The following is a 19311-nucleotide window of genomic DNA, read 5'->3' on the forward strand; positions in this document are numbered from 1 at the left end:
ATTCCCGCACAGAGGATCCGTGCCAACCAGCACTCACCAGCCCGAGAGGCTTCTCTGCTCACCCGCCGGGGCGGGTGGGGCTGGGAGCTGAGGCTCGGGCTTCGGTCGGAGCGCAGGGAGAGGACTGGGGTTGGTGGCGTGAATACAGCCTGCAGGGGGCTAGTGCACCATGGCTAGCCGGGAGTCCAGGAAAAGTCTGGATCTGCCGAACAGGCAAGAGACTTTTTCTTGCCTTTTTGTTTCCTGGTGCACGAGGAGAGGGGATTCAAGTGCCGCTTGAACGAGCTCCAAAGATGGGTGCGAGACGCGGCTAAAAGCGTGGACCCCAGAGACGGGCATGAAACACTAAGGCTGCTGCTGCTACCACCAAGAAGCCTGTGTGCGAGCACAGGTCACTGTCCACACCTCCCCTCCCGGGAGCCTGTGCAGCCCGCCACTGCCAGGGTCCTGGGATACACGGACAACTTCCCCGGGAGATCGCACGGCAGGCCTCAGGCTGGTGCAATGTCATGCCGGTCTCTGCCGCCGCAGGCTCGCTCCGCACTCCGTACCTCTCCCTCCCTCCGGCCTGAGTGAGACAGAGCCCCCGAATCAGCGGCTACTTTAACCCCGACGTGTCTGAGCGAAGAACAGATGCCCTCCGGCGACCTACACGCAGAGGCGGGGCCAAATCCAAGCTGAGCCCCCGGAGCTGTGTAAACAAATAAGAGAAAGGGAAATCTCTCCCAGCAGCCTCAGAAACATTGGATTAAAGCTCCACAATCAACTTGATGTACCCTGCATCTGTGGAATACATGAATAGACAACGAATCATCCCAAATTGAGGAGGTGGAGTTTGAGAGCAAGATTTATGATTTTTTCCCCTTTTCCTCCTTTTGTGAGTGTGTATGTGTATGCTTCTGTGTGTGAGATTTTGTCTGTATAGCTTTGCTTCCACCATTTGTCCTAGGGTTCTATCCGTCTGGTTTTTTTCCTTCCTTTCTTTCTTTTTTTCTTTCAAAATTTTTTTTTCTTAATAATTATTTTTTATTTAATCTTACTTTATTTTCTTCTATCTTCTTTCTTTCTTTTCTTTTCTTTCCTTTTCATTTCTTCCAACTTATTCTCCCTTTTATTCTGAGCCGTGTGGATGCAAGGCTCTTGGTGCTGCACCCAGGAGTCAGTGCTGTGCCTCTGAGGTGGGAGAGCCAAGTTCAGGACACTGGTCCACAAGAGACCTCCCAGCTCCACAAACTATCAAATGGTGAAAATCTCCCAGAGATCTCCATCTCAACACCGGCACCCAGCTTCACTCAATGACCAGCAAGCTGACACACTATGCCAAACAACTAGCAAGACAGGAACACAACCCCACCCATTAACAGAGAGGCTGCCTAAAATCATAAGTCCACAGACACCCCAAAACACACCACCAGACGTGGACCTGCCCACCAGAAAGACAAGATCCAGCCTCATCCACCAGAACACAGGCACTAGTCCCCTCCACCAGGAAGCCTACACAACCCACTGAACCAACTTTAGCCACTGGGGATAGACACCAAAAACAACGGGAACTATGAACCTGCAGCCTGCAAAAAGGAAACCCCAAACACAGTAAGATAAGCAAAATGAGAAGACATTAAAACACACTGCAGATGAAGGAGCAAGATAAAAACCCACCAGACCTAACAACTGTAGAGGAAATAGGCAGTCTACCTGAAAAAGAATTCAGAATAATGATAGTAAAGATGATCCAAAATCTTGGAAATAGAATAGACAAAATGCAAGAAACATTTAACAAGGACCTAGAAGAACTAAAGATGAAATAAGCAACGATGAACACAATAAATGAAATGAAAAATACTCTAGATGGGATCAATAGCAGAATAACTGAGGCAGAAGAACAGATAAGTGACCTGGAAGATAAAATAGTGGATATAACTACTGCAGAGCAGAATAAAGAAGAAAAGAATGAAAAGAACTGAGGACAGTCTCAGAGACCTCTGGGACAACATTAAACGCACCAACATTCGAATTATAGGGGTTCCAGAAGAAGAGGAGAAAAAGAAAGGGACTGAGAAAATATTTGAAGAGATTATAGTTGAAAACTTCCCTAATACAGTAAGGAAATAGTTAATCAAGTCCAGGAAGCACAGAGAGTCCCATACAGGATAAATCCAAGGAGAAACACACCAAGACACATATTAATCAAACTGTTCAAAAATTAAATACAAAGAAAACATATTAAAAGCAGCACGGAAAAACAACTAATAACACACAAGGGAATCCCCATAAGGTTAACAGCTGGTACTTCAGCAGAAACTCTGCAAGCCAGAAGGGACTGTCAGGACATATTTAAAGTGATGAAGGAGAAAAACCTGCAACCAAGATTACTCTACCCAGCAAGGATCTCATTCAGATTTGAAGGAGAAATTAAAACCTTTACAGACAAGCAAAAGCTGAGAGAGTTCAGCACCACCAAACCAGCTTTACAACAAATGCTAAAGGAACTTCTCTAGGCAAGCAACAGAAGAGAAGGAAAAGACCTACAATAACGAACCCAAAACAATTAAGAAAATGGGAATAGGAACATACATATCGATAATTACCTTAAATGTAAATGGATTAAATGCACCCACCAATAGACACATATTGGCTGAATGGATACAAAAGCAAGACCCATATATATGCTGTCTACAAGTGACCCACTTCAGACCTAGAGACACATACAGACTGAAAGTAAGGGGATGGAAAAAATACTCCATGCAAATGGAAACCAAAAGAAAGCTGGAGTAGCAATTCTCATATCACACAAAATAGACTTCAAAAAAAAGACTATTAGAAGAGACAAAGAAGGACACTACATAATGATCAACGGATCATTCCAAGAAGAAGATATAACAATTGTAAATATTTATGCACCCAACATAGGAGCACCTCAATACATAAGGCAAATACTAACAGCCATAAAAGGGGAAATGGACAGTAACACATTCATAGTAGGGGACTTTAACACCCCACTTTCACCCATGGACAGATCGTCCAAAATGAAATTAAATAAGGAAACACAAGCTTTAAATGATACATTAAACAAGATGGACTTAATTGATATTTATAGGACATTCCATTGAAAAACAACAGAATACACATTTTTCTCAAGTGCTCATGGAACATTCTCCAGGATAGATCATATCTTGGGTCACAAATCAAGCCTTGGTAAATTTAAGAAAATTGAAATTGTATCAAGTATCTTTTCCGACCACAATGCTATGAGACTAGATTTTAATTACAGGAAAAGATCTGTAAAAAATAAAAACACATGGAGGCTAAACAATACACTACTTAATAACGAAGTGATCACTGAAGAAATCAAAGAGGAAATCAAAAAATACCTAGAAACAAATGACAATGGAGACATGTCGACCCAAAACCTATGGGATGCAGCAAAAGCAGTTCTAAGAGGGAAGTTTATAGCAATACAAGCCCACTTAAGAAACAGGAAACATCTCGAATAAACAACCTAACCTTGCACCTCAAGCAATTAGAGAAAGAAGAACAAAAAAACCCCAAAGTTAGCAGAAGGAAAGAAATCATAAAAATCAGAAATAAATGAAAAAGAAATGAAGGAAACGATAGCAAAGATCAATAAAAATAAAAGCTGGTTCTTTGAGAAGATAAACAAAATAGATAAACCATTAGCCAGACTCATCAAGAAAAAAAGGGAGAAGACTCAAATCAATAGAATTAGAAATGAAAAAGAAGAAGTATCAACTGACACTGCAGAAATACAAAAGATCATGAGAGATTACTGCAAGCAACTCTATGCCAATAAAATGGACAACCTGGAAGAAATGGACAAATTCTTAGGAAAGCAGAACCTTCTGAGACTGAACCAGGAAGAAAAAGAAAATATAAACAGACCAATCACAAGCACTGAAATTGAAACTGTGATTAAAAACCTTCCAACAAACAAAAGCCCAGGACCAGATGGCTTCACAGGCGAATTCTATCAAACATTTAGAGAAGAGCTAACACCTATCCTTCTCAAACTCTTCCAAAATATAGCAGAGGGAGGAACACTCCCAAATTCCTTCTATGAGGCCACCATCACCTTGATACCAAAACCAGACAAGGATGTCACAAAGTCAGAAAACTACAGGCCAATATCACTGATGAACACAGATGCAAAAATCCTCAACAAAATACTAGCAAACAGAATCCAACAGCACATTAAAAGGATCATACACCATGACCAAGTGGGGTTTATTCCAGGAATGCAGGATTCTTCAATATATGCAAATCAACCAACGTGATACACCATATTAACAAATTGAAGGAGAAAAACCATATGATCATCTCAATAGATGCAGAGAAAACTTTCAACAAAATTCAACGCCCATTTATGATAAAAACCCTGCAGAAAGTAGGCATAGAGGGAACTTTCCTCAACATAATAAAGGCTATATATGACAAACCCACAGCCAACGTCATCCTCAATGGTGAAAAATGAAAGCATTTCCACTAAGATCAGGAACAAGACAAGGTTGCCAACTCCCACTACTATTATTCAACATAGTTTTGGAAGTTTTAGCCACAGCAATCAGAGAAGAAAAGGAAATAAAAGGAATCCAAAACGGAAAAGAAGAAGTAAAGCTGTCACTGTTTGCAGATGACATGATACTATACATACAGAATCCTAAAGATGCCACCAGAAAACTACTATAGCTAATCAATGAATTTGGTAAAGTTGCAGGATACAAAATTAATGCACAGAAATCTCTTATATTCCTATACACTAATGATGAAAAATCTGAAAGTGAAATCAAGAAAACACTCCCATTTACCATTGCAACAAAAGGAGTAAAATATCTAGGAATAAGCCTACCTAAGGAGACAAAAGACCTGTATGCAGAAAATTATAAGACACTGATGAAAGAAATTAATGATGATACAAATAGATGGAGAGATATACCACATTCTTGGATTGGAAGAATCCACATTGTGAAAATGACTCTACTACCCAAAGCAATCTACAGATTCAATGCAATCCCTATCAAACTACCACTGGCATTTCTCACAGACCTAGAACAAAAAATGTCACAATTTGTATGGAAACACAAAAGACCCCGAATAGCAAAAGCAATCTTGAGAACGAAAAACAGAGCTGGAGGAATCAGGCTCCCGAACTTCAGACTATACTACAAAGCTACAGTTATCAAGACAGTATGGTACTGGCACAAAAACAGAAAGATGGATCAATGGAACAGGATAGAAAGCCCAGAGATAAACCCACGCACATATGGTCACCTTATCTTTGATAAAGGAGGCAGGCATGTACAGTGGAGAAAGGACAGCCTCTTCAATAAGTGGTGCTGGGAAAACTGGACAGGTACATGTAAAAGTATGAGATTAGATCAGTCCCTAACACCATACACAAAAATAAGCTCAAAATGGATTAAAGACCTAAATGTAAGGCCAGAAACTATCAAACTGTTAGAGGAAAACATAGGCAGAACACTCTGTGACATAAATCACAGAAAGATCCTTTTTCACCCACCTCCTAGAGAAATGGAAATAAAAACAAAACTAAGCAAATGGGATCTAATGAAGCTTCAAAGCTTTTGCACAGCAAAGGAAACCATAAACAAAACCAAAATACAACCCTCATAATGGGAGAAAATAATTACAAATGAAGCAACTGACAAAGGATTAATCTCCAAAATTTATAAGCAGCTCATGCAGCTAAATAACAAAAAGACAAACAACCCAATCCAAAAATGGGCAGAAGACCTAAAGAGACATTTGTCCAAAGAAGATATACAGACTGCCAACAAACACATGAAAGAAAGCTCAACATCGTTAATCATTAGAGAAATGCGAATCAAAACTACAATGAGATATCATCTCACACCAGTCAGAATGGCCATCATCAAAAAATCTAGAAGCAATAAATGCTGGAGAGGGTGTGGAGAAAAGGGAACAGTCTTGCACTGCTGGTGGGTATGTGAATTGGTACAGCCACTATGGAGAACAGTATGGAGGTTCCTTAAAAAACTACAAATAGAACTACCATATGACCCAGCAATCCCACTACTGGGCATATACCCTGAGAAAACCATAATTCAAAGAGTCATGTACCAAAATGTTCATTGCAGCTGTATTTACAATAGCCCGGAGATGGAAACCACCTAAGTGTCCATCATCGGATGAATGGATAAAGAAGATGTGGCACATATATACAATGGAATATTACTCAGCCATAAAAAGAAATGAAATTGAGCTATTTGTAATGAGGTGGATGGACCTAGAGTCTGTCATACAGAGTGAAGTATGTCAGAAAGAGAAAGACAAATACCGTATGCTACCACATATATATGGAATTTAAGAAAAAAAAATGTTATGAAGAACCTGGGGGTAAGACAGGAATAAAGACACAGACCTACTGGAGAATGGACTTGATGATATGGGGAGGGGGAAGGGTGAGCTGTGACAAAGTGAGAGAGTGGCATGGACATATATACACTACCAAACGTAAATTAGCTAGTGGGAAGCAGCCACATAGCACAGGGAGATCAGCTTGGTGCTTTGTGACCACCTAGAGGGGTGGGATAGGGAGGGTGGGAGGGAGGGAGACGCAAGAGGGAAGAGAAATGGGAACATATGTATATGTATACCTGATTCACTTTGTTATAAAGCAGAAACTAACACAGCATTGTAAAGCAATTATACTCCAATAAAGATGTAAAAAAAAAAAAAGAATCAACTACTAATAGGAAGTAAAGCTTGTAAAAAGAAAATATGAATATAACATTCAAGACATCAAACTCCATTTTATAATTCATAGGTGTACATTCTGAATTTGTAATATTTTCTTTTGATATTTTAATCTAATTTCTCTTGTAGCTGCTTAACTGGTTGGTGAACTTCTGTTGTTTTTAGTCTGTAGTTGTTAAGTGTTCCATAGCTAATCCATTTGAGCAACCAGATTTACAGTGATAACATTAACCTCAATTGTCTCTGATGTAAAGCAGTGGTTCTCAAATGTGGGCCCCAGGCCATCAGCATCAGCAACTCTTAGGAAGCTGTTAGAAATACATGTTCTAGGGCCCCACACCAGACCTACTTTAGAATCAGAAGAGCTGGGGTGGAGCCCAGAAATCTGTGTTGGATCAAGCCCTCCATCAATGTTTAAGAACCACTGCCATGTATACGTATAACAGATTCACTTTGCTGTACAGCAGAAACTAACACAACACTGTAAAGCAACTATACGCCAATAAAAATTAAAAAATAAGAAGAACCACAGCCATAATCATTGTTTTTTACTGAACAGGAGGGATTACCACATATAATATCATTCAGAAAGTAGAAATTCAGTCATCCCAAATTACTTTACTGAATTTTTAAACTTCCCCAGTGTGTGCCTTAAAATTCCAAAGGAGGATTTGGGGAACCTAAATTATTCATGATTTACTTAAAACGAGTAGCAAGTTTATAAACATATCAACCTTAATAGCACTTTAAAAATGAGCATCTTTACACTTAGCTTTTAGTTCCTTCACTAAAATACTCTCTGTTGGTGGCATTTTTTAAAATTATTATAATCTGAGTTTAAGAGATGTAAACTAATTACAGCTTTCTGCATTAGTCCTAGTATGGAGCATGCAGAGAGATGCAGACAGGATGTTACTTTTTTTTGTTTTTTGCGGTACGCAGGCCTCTCACTGTGGTGGCCTCTCCCATTGCAGAGCACAGGCTCCGGATGCGCAGGCTCAGCAGCCATGGCTCACGGGCCTAGCTGCTCCACGGCACGTGGGATCTTCCCGGACCGGGGCACGAACCCGTGTCTCCTGCATCGGCAGGCAGACCCTCAACCACTGCACCACCAGGGAAGCCCCCAGGATGTTACTTTTAAGTCGAGATATTGGGCATCCCAAATAGTATCAGAATGTTTCTCTTATTCCAGGAGTTCTGTTTTTATACATACAGTAAATATAGTTTAGTTATAAATATATGATTCTATTTCTCAATCCTCGAGATGAAATTCTATCTTCTTTCAATCCTGGAATATGGTGAGATGTTAATAAATAAGTAATAAACAATGGGCTGTTCTCTACTCGTGTGCTTAATTTATTTTCACCACTTTGAGTCTTTACCGTGTTACTGTAATCTCCAGAGTGACCTAAGGACAGCACCCCCGATGTGATGAGGGAACAGAACCATCACTCCTTTTAGCTTCAACGACTTTCTAAGACATTTTCATGAATGATTGATCCTTTCAGGAACCCTAGAAACACCAGACACTCCACCAGCATGGAAAAGGATGTATTTGTTCTTATTTGTCTTTCAAACTCACACTCGACTTCAACATTCATTTTGTAAAAAGGGATCCAAACCTCTTGAAACTAAGTCTATTGTTTGGAAAACAAAATATCCTTTTTATATTTTACCTCGTGGTCCTTAAGTGTTGATAGCTAACTTGCATTGAGGACGGGGTGCAGGTCCTGGAACTACCCTGACATAAACTTCCCCTCTGCGAGGACTCCAGAGCCGGGGCACTCTCCTGGGACGAGTGACCACGGTCCATTAAAATGTGTGGTTTGTCCCCTTCCACAGTGGCTCGTGACTAAGAAGTGTAGCTCGCCACAGCTGGCTAGGCTTCTTACCTCACAACTTGATAAAATCTAGGAGGGAGTTCCAGAGACCGGGCTGAGAAAATACAGCAACTCCAATTATACAACCAACAAACAAAAACACAGAGCTAGAAGTTACTATAGAAATGTGAGGATGTTTCCAACTCCAAATGAATATACTGATATTATTTCCATGTGAAAAGTTAAAAATAATTTCTAAGGCTAGTATGAGCTTGGCTCATGACATACTTTCCTTTTAATTAGAGTCTCTTCCATACATACCATCTAATCCATGTGCCTTTGCACCATCACTTTATTAAGGCAGGTTGTAATACCCAGCATTTAGTGAACCCCTGGTATGTGCTAGGCACTCCACTCAATTCTTGACATTTATTATTTTGCTTAATCCTTCTAACAACCTTATGAGGTAAGTATATTATCATCCCCAGTCGGATGATAATATACTTAGGAATGCGTTACTTACATGCTATATTACAAGGAGAAACTGAGAGTATCGTAAGTAATGCATGCATTACTCACGTGCTCTGTGCTTGCTTCAGGAAGCACGCACAGAGCACGTAAGTAATTAGCTCATAATCACAAGGCTGGGAAAAAAAATAATCAGAGCCAAGATTCAAAGAGGCTACGAGCCACTGAGTCAAGAGCCTGCATTGTGAGCACTCAGCTGCCATGTGCTCTGCAAAAGTGGAAACTAAGTGCACAGAATAAAGTTACCCTGACAGTAAAAGTCCCGTGGGCACTCTTTCTAGGAGTTCATTTTAGACATACACAGCCTGTGCTTGTGATAATTACAGTGGTGGGCAATTTACACTCCATGAAGTAAAACTGGGATGACTGAAACATTCCTTTATATTTGGAAGAATAAAAGAAGTTCAGAAAGACACCAGAGATATCCAACTGGTGGCATTTATTTAAATGAAATAGATATAAATTCTGCTCTAGTATCTGATTGTTTTGTAAGCCAGTACAAGTAACACTTTCCGAGGATAAAGGAGGTTAAATCTTTCAAAATGCAAGGATGAAGATCAGACAACCGTATATGGATTACAGTTAATTCCTAAGTCTTAGCCATGGAAATAAATAATACATGTGAAGCCCAGTTTCTCTATATTGGCTCCAAAATCATACTTTCCTGTTGTCAGTGTAAAGAAAAATATCTCCATTTCATGATTGAAATTGACGACTATGAGCCTGTTGACAGTATTTGACATTTCTAAACAATCCTATGAAGTAGACAGAAAATGTCTTTATAACTCTATACATCACAGGAAAAAGATGTATAAGTAAATAAATAATTGAAAGCATTTCAGTGACATGTTCCCCCCCCCCAAAAGTTTAGGCAGTTCTCGTTGACTCATTTTCCTTTGATCTGGGAAAAGAGATATGGAGACTTGACGGGCGATCTGCCTTGTCCATCAGCTCTCACTGCACCCAGTTTCATTTGAGAGCTTTTCTGTTCTTCCCACAGGGAGACCACAGTGAAGCCCAGAAAGGAACAGGCTGTGGAAGGCACAGATGCGGGGGAATGTGTTGTGGAGTGGACGGAAGGACAGAGGGCCATCACGGGCCCAGCCGTCGTGTGACTTAGGACAAGTAATTTAATACTCTCAGTTTCTCCTTGTAACATAGAGCACCTGTGTTTCAGTTTTCAAGTGGAAAGAACAAAGAGTATCTGTATTTCTGCTTGGAAAATGTGTTTCTCTGAATGTATGCATAAATGATTAGACTAAAATTGTTCAAGGTACCTACTCCTTATTACTAACTGTGACTGCCCAGCATTGGAAGTTGTGTCTCTTTTCTGTCTTCATGGAAGTCTTCCCTCGATATGTATTTTTACACATGTAACGGGTTCTAGTACTTGGAGTTAAAAGATGAGGGTATCATTCTACCCCATCATATAAATAAAAGCTCCATTTCTTCATTGTTACTTTTTTTTTTTACAAGGACAATCTTACCATAGGATTGTGTGAATGAAATGGAATGATATCTGTGAAAACTACTTTACATGTACTTCCTCCTTCAACCCTCATAACAACTCTCTAACATGGGCCAGTACTATTATTTCTATTAGTCCCATTTTACAGATGAGGAAACAGGCACAGAGAGTTTAAGAACTTTCCAGAGTCACACAGAATGTGACAGAGATCGTATTAAACAAGTTTTATTTATTCCTATCTCCTTTTATTCCAAATGTTCTACATGAATTCTAAGTGGACTCATAGCTGAGCCGTAATGAAACTCAATCTCTGGCTGAATCTTTCCCATTATATTTATGATGATCAATAAACGTCAGCCATAATTTATGTCTGCTAGAAGCTGCACCATGCTTTATTATATTCTGTAATTTCATTTGCTGACCTGCCGTAGACAAACCAGTCATTCAGAAGTCTAGAACCAGTGACATTCTGAAATAGCGGTAAATTTAGGAGACCTCTTCCTGCCAGCCAGGGAGTCTGGCTTTCACATGCCTGCAGCCTAGACAGACAGTTTTTTGTGTGCGGTTCACAGGCCAGGCTTCCTGCACTGACTCCTGATTCTCATTCTGATTTCCTGTTGAATTTGGGTCCTTCTCCTAGATGGGATCGGGAGAGGGGATGTTAGTTCCTCATCTTCTGGAAAGAGCATCTTAATTTTCTTTTGTGAATTTCCTTGTTCCATTGTGCACAGTCTTTTGTAACACTAAAAAAAATCAAGATGCCTTTTTTTCTAGCTGAAAGGTGTTCGCATGACACAAGCTGAAGCATTTGGAAACTCCCTCTCTAACATTTGACTCCTGTGCAGAATCACTGAAACCAGCTGCAGCTCATTGATCCCAGCCACAGCACACTGACGAGATTGTTGCACACTTCCTGCTCCTAGATTCCCACTGCTGCCTGCTTTCTGCATTTTTCTAAACCTGATCCTCAGCTTTCCAGTTCGGTCTGTGAGCCACCAGATGTTTGTTTGTTTTTTGCGGTACGCGGGCCTCTCACTGTTGTGGCCTCTCCAGTTGCGGAGCACAGGCTCCGGACGCACAGGCTTAGCGGCCATGGCTCACGGGCACAGCCGCTCCGCGGCATGTGGGATCTTCCCGGACCGGGGCATGAACCCGTGTCCCCTGCATCGGCAGGCGGACTCCCAACCACTGCGCCACCAGGGAAGCCTTTACAACTTCTATGTTGAATGATATAATAATTTACATAATATTTGTTGGAAAGAAAATGTTAATCCTACATGCAATTCTATAATATTTGAGAAGTCAAGAAACTTTGTAACATTTTACATTTAAAGTCCATTAATTTTCTGATACAACACTCATTAAGTATTCCCTAAATACTAACAATGAAAGTGATCTATTCTCATGGTTAAAAAAAGAAAAAAAAGCAAGTGTGAAAATATAGGATTGGACTTCCCCGGTGCTGCAGTGGTTAAGAATCTACCTGCCAATGCCGGGGACACAGGTTCTAGCCCTGGTCCAGGAAGATCCCACATGCTGTGGAGCAACTAAGCCCATGCGCCACAACTACTGAAGCCTGTGCGCCACAACTACTGAAGCCCGCGCACCTAGAGCCCGTGCTCCGCAACAGGAGAAGCCACCACAATGAGAAGCCCGTGTACCGCCATGAAGAGTAGCCCCTGCTCTCCACGCTAGAGAAAGCCCGCATGCAACAATGAAGACCCAACACAGCCAAAACCAAAAAATAAATAAATGTATTTAAAAATATATACAGGATACATTAGAAACAACATATATGGAAATACCTCAGACATTCAGACATGTACTCACAGCCTTTGACAATTTCAGCAAATTTAACTTAATATCCATAGATTTATTTTACTTTCTCTGTGTTACCTCCATCACTTTAAATTATAGACTACTTTCCAGATACCATAACTGGTACCTTTTACCATAGTGCCTTTGGATATGAGAGACATCATATGAAACTAAGTTACTGATATACTCATCACTAACCTAGCACTAGAAAGTAAAATCTTAGCATGTGTTGAGAAACACAGTTTTGTTTGTTCATTTGTTTGTTTTGTTTGCAATCATCTAAGGTTAAATGCTGGTTGATGGGTTTGTTATGCAGTGGGTCACTGCTGTCCACCTGGAGCTTAATAGGCACAGTGAAACGGCATTTATTGATACTAGCTACACACCTGAATGTAGCAGCAACGTCTCATGTAAGTTGGCCTAGACTCTCCAGTTGGTCCCAGTATCAATGACAAGATGGCAATACAAGATTACTAAATCACTGGAACTGGGTGTGCAACCCCAGTTTAATATTTATTTTGTGAGAAATATTTATGACCTATTTCCCTACATTACTCAGAATGCACAGAGGGTCGATTATCAAAACCAAGACATTTTCATACAGGTTTACCTTTGCCCTGGGTACACTCCTCACGTCACACATAGCCCGTCCTCAAGTCTTCCAAGCACCCAGTCGAGGGGCACCTTATCTGTGAAGTGGTCCCCCAGTGGGGTTGATCACGTCCTGCTCTGTGCCACCACTATGGCCCATACTGAGTTTTATCATAGGGTGTGCATATCTCTGTCCTACTGACAAAGATGGTGGCGGGTATCTTACATCTCCATTTCTCCAACTCTGGGCGAGGGCTGTGATCCATCTTCTGTGTCCTATACCCACCTGCTGAGTGTTCCTGGAGAAAATCACACAGGAAGACCTAATCGTGCTGTTATATTTTCATTGTTACCAATTTCAGCGTAGCTGCACACTGAACCTCTTCTTTTTTTCTCATTTTGTACTCAACTCTCATCCTCAAGAACTTTCTCAAAGCACCTCTTCTTTCCTCAGAATTGACCAAATTCTCCTCATTTGCCCTCATTCTCAGCAGATAACTTTATCTTGTACTTTACATAGAAATTAGAAAAAAGAAAAAGAAAACAACAGGAATTCTCTTAAATTCCTGCTATCAAACATAAGCCTGTCCATCTACAACCATCTTCTTCTCTTTATCAATTTTATAATAATAAAGTTATGTTGGCCTCCTCCTATCAAAGGTGATGAGGTTACTTACATTTTGTATCACGTTCTATGTCATTCTCTCTATGTCCTCTCTCCAGTGTCTTTAAATTTTTCCAAATTTCCACACCACAAACAAACAAACAGCCTCCCAGTGTGCCACATCTTCCTCCGACTAACACTCTATTTCTCATTAACTTAAATAATTTTCTGTGGTATCTACTATTATTTCCCTATCATCCTCATTCTCCTCAATTCATATTAGGAAATATTGCCTCTCTGACAGGGTTCTTGTGATGATGAAATGTGGTAGTCGGGTAAATAGCACAATAAAAGATGACTGTTATTCCCCATTACCCTTTCAGCACAACCACTCTCCTCTGGAAACACTCCCCTTTCTGGACACAGTGATCCGTGCTCTTTGCATGGTGTCCCCACCTCCCTGACACCTCTATATCCTTCTCCCTTGTTGGTTTCTCTTCCTCTACCTGATGAGTCACCGTGAAGGTCCTCAGGATTCTACTCTCAGGCCTTCTTTTCGCTTCATACAGTCTCTCTCTCTCGGAGAAATATTTGTCCCCATGGTTTTAGTGACCTTAATTTTGCCCTATGGGTCACAGTGCCTAGTTGAAAACACCTGCATATCAACTAGCTTAAGCAGAGAAGGAATTTATTCCTATTAGAGTGCTCACAAAATCTGGAGGAGGGTGAGAGAGACAGTCTGTAAAGCTAATCCCAGAAGTAGTACCCAGGCTAGGAAGATGTGTTAGTGAAAATGCTAGGGACGCCTCTGAAGAACGGGAGAGCTCTGCCACTATGCTTCCCCCTACACAGCGAGCTCCTCACATGTCTCACGCGTGCATCCAAGTCTCTCAAAACTGCATCTGATTAGGGGAACTTAGGTCACATGTCTGCGTCTGTCCTCACTCAGACGGCAAAGAGTCAACAAATGTGAGTTTTCTGATTCCTAGCTGGGCAGGATTCATAATATAGAGATTATAAAAAATAGGGAGAGTATTCTAAGACATTAGGTGACCAAAATTGGCAAAGATCCACAGCAGGCCACTCTTCCTGACCTGACGTTAATATCCTTCTTTCAAAATTAATCTTCCAGGTAACCACAGGCCACCACCCATCCCGTTGCAACTACCTATAAACAAATATATCGTCACCGTCTCGAGAAGGAAGCAAGCGTTTTGTCAATCACAGTATCCGTAGGACCAGTGATTTTCATGACAGTTGGCCCACTGATTTATCTCTTTTACCGAAAAATGAGTTCTCAAAAAGGCAGAACTGTTGTGTGCAAAGTCTTAACACTAAATATGATATTTCATAAAGTCCGTGAATGGCGGTGCTGGAGGAAGGAGAATGAGCACGGATGCAAAAATAAACCCAAATTAAGCATTTATCCTACTAAGGACACATTTCTATTCCATAATGGAAGCAGCCTTACATAATTAATTTACCACCCCAAACTGGACAGCTTCCCTGGGGTATAGAACCCTACTGGGGGCTTAGGACTGTTTCCTGATGCAGAAAAATCAGGTAATCGGCAGCTGTGGCGTCCAGGTCAGCCCCGTTGTGGGGAAATCCATTGAAATCCACTGTCCTTGGCACCATGGTCACTTTTTTCCTGAGTGTACTGGGCCGATTCTGGGGTGACTGGGAAGGGATCAGACTTTCATCCATCAGGAAGGTCATTTTGTCCAACTGATTCCTGAGAGCCTCTTCCACGGTGGGGACCTTTTACAGAGTATTCCCTTGGGATACATTAGAGAAATAAGTCCATAAATCTAACCCCAAGCTTCCTTTTCACCAACACTTCAAGTTTCTTCCATCAGGTGCCAGCCCAACTAGTCAAACTGTTGCTTATTACTCATGAGTCAGCACAGAGCCAGCCTTCAGCCATCTCTCTCTCTAAGCAGAACACAGAATATGAACTTGAACACTCGAACTTCTGTATTTTGAGAGGATATTCCTTTTCTACTGTCTTTATGGCCACCTCTGAATGGGTTTAATGTGATAGCTGTCCAGTTCTGATTAGTGCCACCATGTGGTGCCAAGTGAACTAGGCTCCTAACCCCCGAGGATGGAAGAAAACTCAAGGCTGCTCAAAGCATATACTGTGTGTTCTAGCCGATACCTCATCAGGTAGGCCTCTGACTTTCTTAGAGCATTTGCTAAAAAGAGCTTACAACTGTGAATCCTTCCCCTACTCCTTTGAGATATACAGGTATCTCCTTTAACTCAGGAATGTCTTCTCAAGGTCCTGAAAGTTCATTCCTTTGAAACGTAATCATCATTAGGAAGGACAGTGCCTCTGTCTCCAGGTCTCTGTGGTGGGAAAGAATCCTAACTTCAAACATTGCCCGCTGACAGACACAGCTGGCCTCAATGCATTTATATTGACCAACCCTTTGCAATTTCTTCACTTCCCTGGCTCTGCTCAAGCCTCCTCCAGGCCCCCACCTCACTCCCTCATTCTGCTGCCCAGTCACGTTTGTAAAAATTGAAGTTGAGTTTCATTTACCCTGAACCCCCTTCCCTATTGCAATAATTATGCTGTATTATATAGTATATTGATTAAAAGCTGTTTATCACTTTACTGTCCAGTTTTGTTTATTTTTTACTTGTCTTTTTGTGGCTACATTTGATGCCCTTTTTAAAATAAAAGAATAACTGACTTAATTTTTTTTTCTAGTTCTGTGAAAAATGCCATTGGTATTTTGATAGGGATTTGCTCTCCGGTATGCAAGTCCCTCTGGCCTTCAAAGCCAGACATTCTGAGGACTCATCTTCCTGGTGCAGGCCCCCCATGCTGGGGAGCTCAAACCCCTCACTCCTTGGGGAGAACCTCTGCAATTGTGATTATCCTACCATTATCCTTCCCTGGGGCTGTGGGTCTTGATTATACCACATCTCCACCTCTCCTACCCATCTTGTTGTGGTTCCTTCTTTGTATCTTTAGTTGTGGAAAATCTTTTCTGCTAGTCGCCAGGTCATTCTCGTAGATAGTTGCTCTGTAAATAGTTGTAATTTTGGTGTGCCCATGGGAGGGGGTAAGGTCAGGGACACCCTACTCTGCCATCTCGGCCACACTTCAATTTCCAGCTTCTTTTATTTTTGATTGACAAATGTGTTTCTGCAACTTATTTGTCCTTCAGGACCTGCTTGAGGCCAAACATGTATAAATGATTTCTAATTGATGGGTTATTGCTGGGCGTAATCAGTTCTAGAGCTTGGCCTATTTAGATAACACCAAATTTATGAATATAAGATCAGGTCATTTGGTGCTCTATTGCTAGCTGTTCAGTGCCTATCATGATCTTGTTTCTACCAGAAAACCAAAAACTGTTAATCAAAAGGAAAGAGTTACTGGCAAAGAGGTTGCAATTTTGCTTCAAAACCTTGGGTACCTATACTATGATTCTCCTATTAAGACTTGACACAGGCTTTATACCAACACCTCCTCTGCCACAGACACTTCGGGCACAATCAGATTGGTTGTCATAGGGCCCATTGGAGGGTTGCTTTCATGGCGTGTGGTCCAACTAAAAAGCCTTCTCTTGCTGAGACTCCCTTAAAAAATGGCATCCTTGGAGTCCCTTGGCAAATCAATCAAGCAGCCAACACAAATGTGGTGATAATTTTCTCCAATATCCACAGAAATTCACTGTACTTCTTTTTTAGAGAATTACGGGGCAAGGTACAGCAACTTGCCTTTCACTTCAAATAGTACATCGTACCATGTCCTATACCACAGGATAATCAGAAGCTTTTCTAAGGTGGCAGACCTCTGTATTTCCATGGTATTTATTACCCAAACTTTAGCATGCATACAAAACTGGTCCACCCAAAATCTAGAGTACTTGCTTTCAAATTCCTTTCCTCGTGATGTTGTCAATACAGTGAACTTGGTTGGTGCCCCGACATTGTGAGAAGATCAAGGTCCCCCTAGAATAAATTACGGTACAGAGGCATAGATGCAATGCAGTTCTGAAGGCAAGATAGTAAAGAGGTCCTGCTGTTTGTACCAGGTGAAAGCAAACTGTTGCTGCTGTTCTCTAGTTATTAGGATAGGAAATGGTATTTACCATATCAATAGCTGCATTCCAAGTGCTATTCCAAGACTGTTTTTTAAAATTTCCCTGATGAAGTAAGACTGAATCTAAAACAGCAGTTGAAATTAGAATTAATACCTAATTAAATGTAGGAAAGTCTAGTGTCAACTACTACTTTGGTGGGAATATAAATCCCTATAATTCCACCTGAGATATGATAACACTTTAGTTTTTAATCTTAAAATTTAAATTTAAAGGCAAAGAATAGGTCCAGGAACTTCTACTTAGCCAGCCATAATAGAGTTTGCTCCATGAGTTATGAATCCAGTCTGCAAATCATTCCAGTTACTGATTATATTTATTCCAACTATCACAAGGAACTAGGGAAATAGCAACAGGATGTTTGCAAACCCACAGGGCCTACTTTGAAATATATTCGTGCCCAACCTCCCTTGCTATGGACTGAATATTTGTGTCCCTCCCCAAATTACTATGTTGGAGCCCTAAACCCCAATGTGACAGTATTGGGAGGCGGAGCCTTTGGGAGGTAATTATGTTTAGATGAGTCTTGAAGGTGGGCTGACTCTACTGGCATCTTGGTCTTGAATATCCCAGCCTCCAGAACTGTGAGAAAAATATCTCACAGTTGTTGTTTAAGCCACCCAGCTGTGGTATTTTGTTATAGTAGACAAGCTGACTGAGACATCCATTAATCACCTGACCCCCCAATAAACCCAGCATTTTTAGTGAATTACAGAAGTGGCTCAGCCAGTAGTATAAACTCAGAGTTGGTGTCCAAAACTCAACAAAATGTCTGGGTATTTCTCTTCCTTTAGGGTTCTCCCAAATGCCTTCTTTTTGATTCTAGTGTCCAGATCTTTTCCATTCACCATGCTATTACTAAGAAGTCTGACAAAGAGGTGAATTCAAGCTAATCTGAATTTCAGCAACCCAGAGCACCAGGCCTGATGTTTTATTCTTAACTATGTCAATCTTGCTGCTGCAACAAATACTTTTGACAGACACAGCAAGTCCCTGATTCTCTTAACGTCTGCCTTGAGCCAAGAATTTAAAACTTTGATCTTATCATTTTCTGTCCCTAAGCTCCCCAGTACAGCTCCCCAGTACAGCTAGAAGCAGGCAGTCTTCCTTCTCTTCCTTGTAGTCCTTCATCCTCCCTACTCATTCTTTATCAACAGCTACGTGTTTTTCCAAAGTCTTGTCTTCAATAGCCATTTCATTGTAGAGGATGATTTAAGTAACTTTTTTACTTGCTCTGCCATTAACCACCAGAGTTCCCAGTTCTGGACTAGCTAGATCTTCAATACCCGAAAGCTCAACCAGGTTAAATAACCCACTCACTGATTTCCATTTCTTTTTTTTTTTTTTTTTTTGCAGTACGCAGGCCTCTCACTGTTGTGGCCTCTCCCATCGTGGAGCACAGGCTCCGGACGCGCAGGCTCAGCGGCCATGGCTCACGGGCCCAGCTGCTCCGCGGCATGTGGGATTCTCCCGGACCGGGGCACGAACCCGTGTCCCCTGCATCGGCAGGCAGACACTCAACCACTGCGCCACCAGGGAAGCCCTGATTTCCATTTCTTTGAGGGCTTGTTGCCTTTCCTGGAATCAAATACCATATTGGTCAAGCTT

At 41.2% G+C, this 19311-nt stretch overlaps 2 protein-coding genes across 19 annotated transcripts in view; one reads left to right on the forward strand and one right to left on the reverse strand.

Annotated features, from left to right (window-relative positions):
- The window catches only part of MEI4 (meiotic double-stranded break formation protein 4), a 215181-nt gene extending 204573 nt beyond the window's left edge, over window positions 1–10608 (forward strand). Inside the window, exon 4 of the mRNA XM_079939103.1 lies at window positions 10102–10608. Coding sequence (XP_079795229.1) covers window positions 10102–10221 — 120 coding nt within the window. The 3' untranslated portion in view covers window positions 10222–10608. The remainder of the gene's footprint in view (window positions 1–10101) is intronic.
- LOC307195169 (uncharacterized protein) overlaps window positions 1–19311 on the reverse strand; it is a 665726-nt gene that overhangs the window by 16712 nt on the left and 629703 nt on the right. The window lies entirely within an intron of this gene.

Source organism: Stenella coeruleoalba (assembly GCF_951394435.1).
Source record: "Stenella coeruleoalba genome assembly, chromosome: 12".
Classification (NCBI taxonomy): domain Eukaryota; kingdom Metazoa; phylum Chordata; class Mammalia; order Artiodactyla; family Delphinidae; genus Stenella; species Stenella coeruleoalba.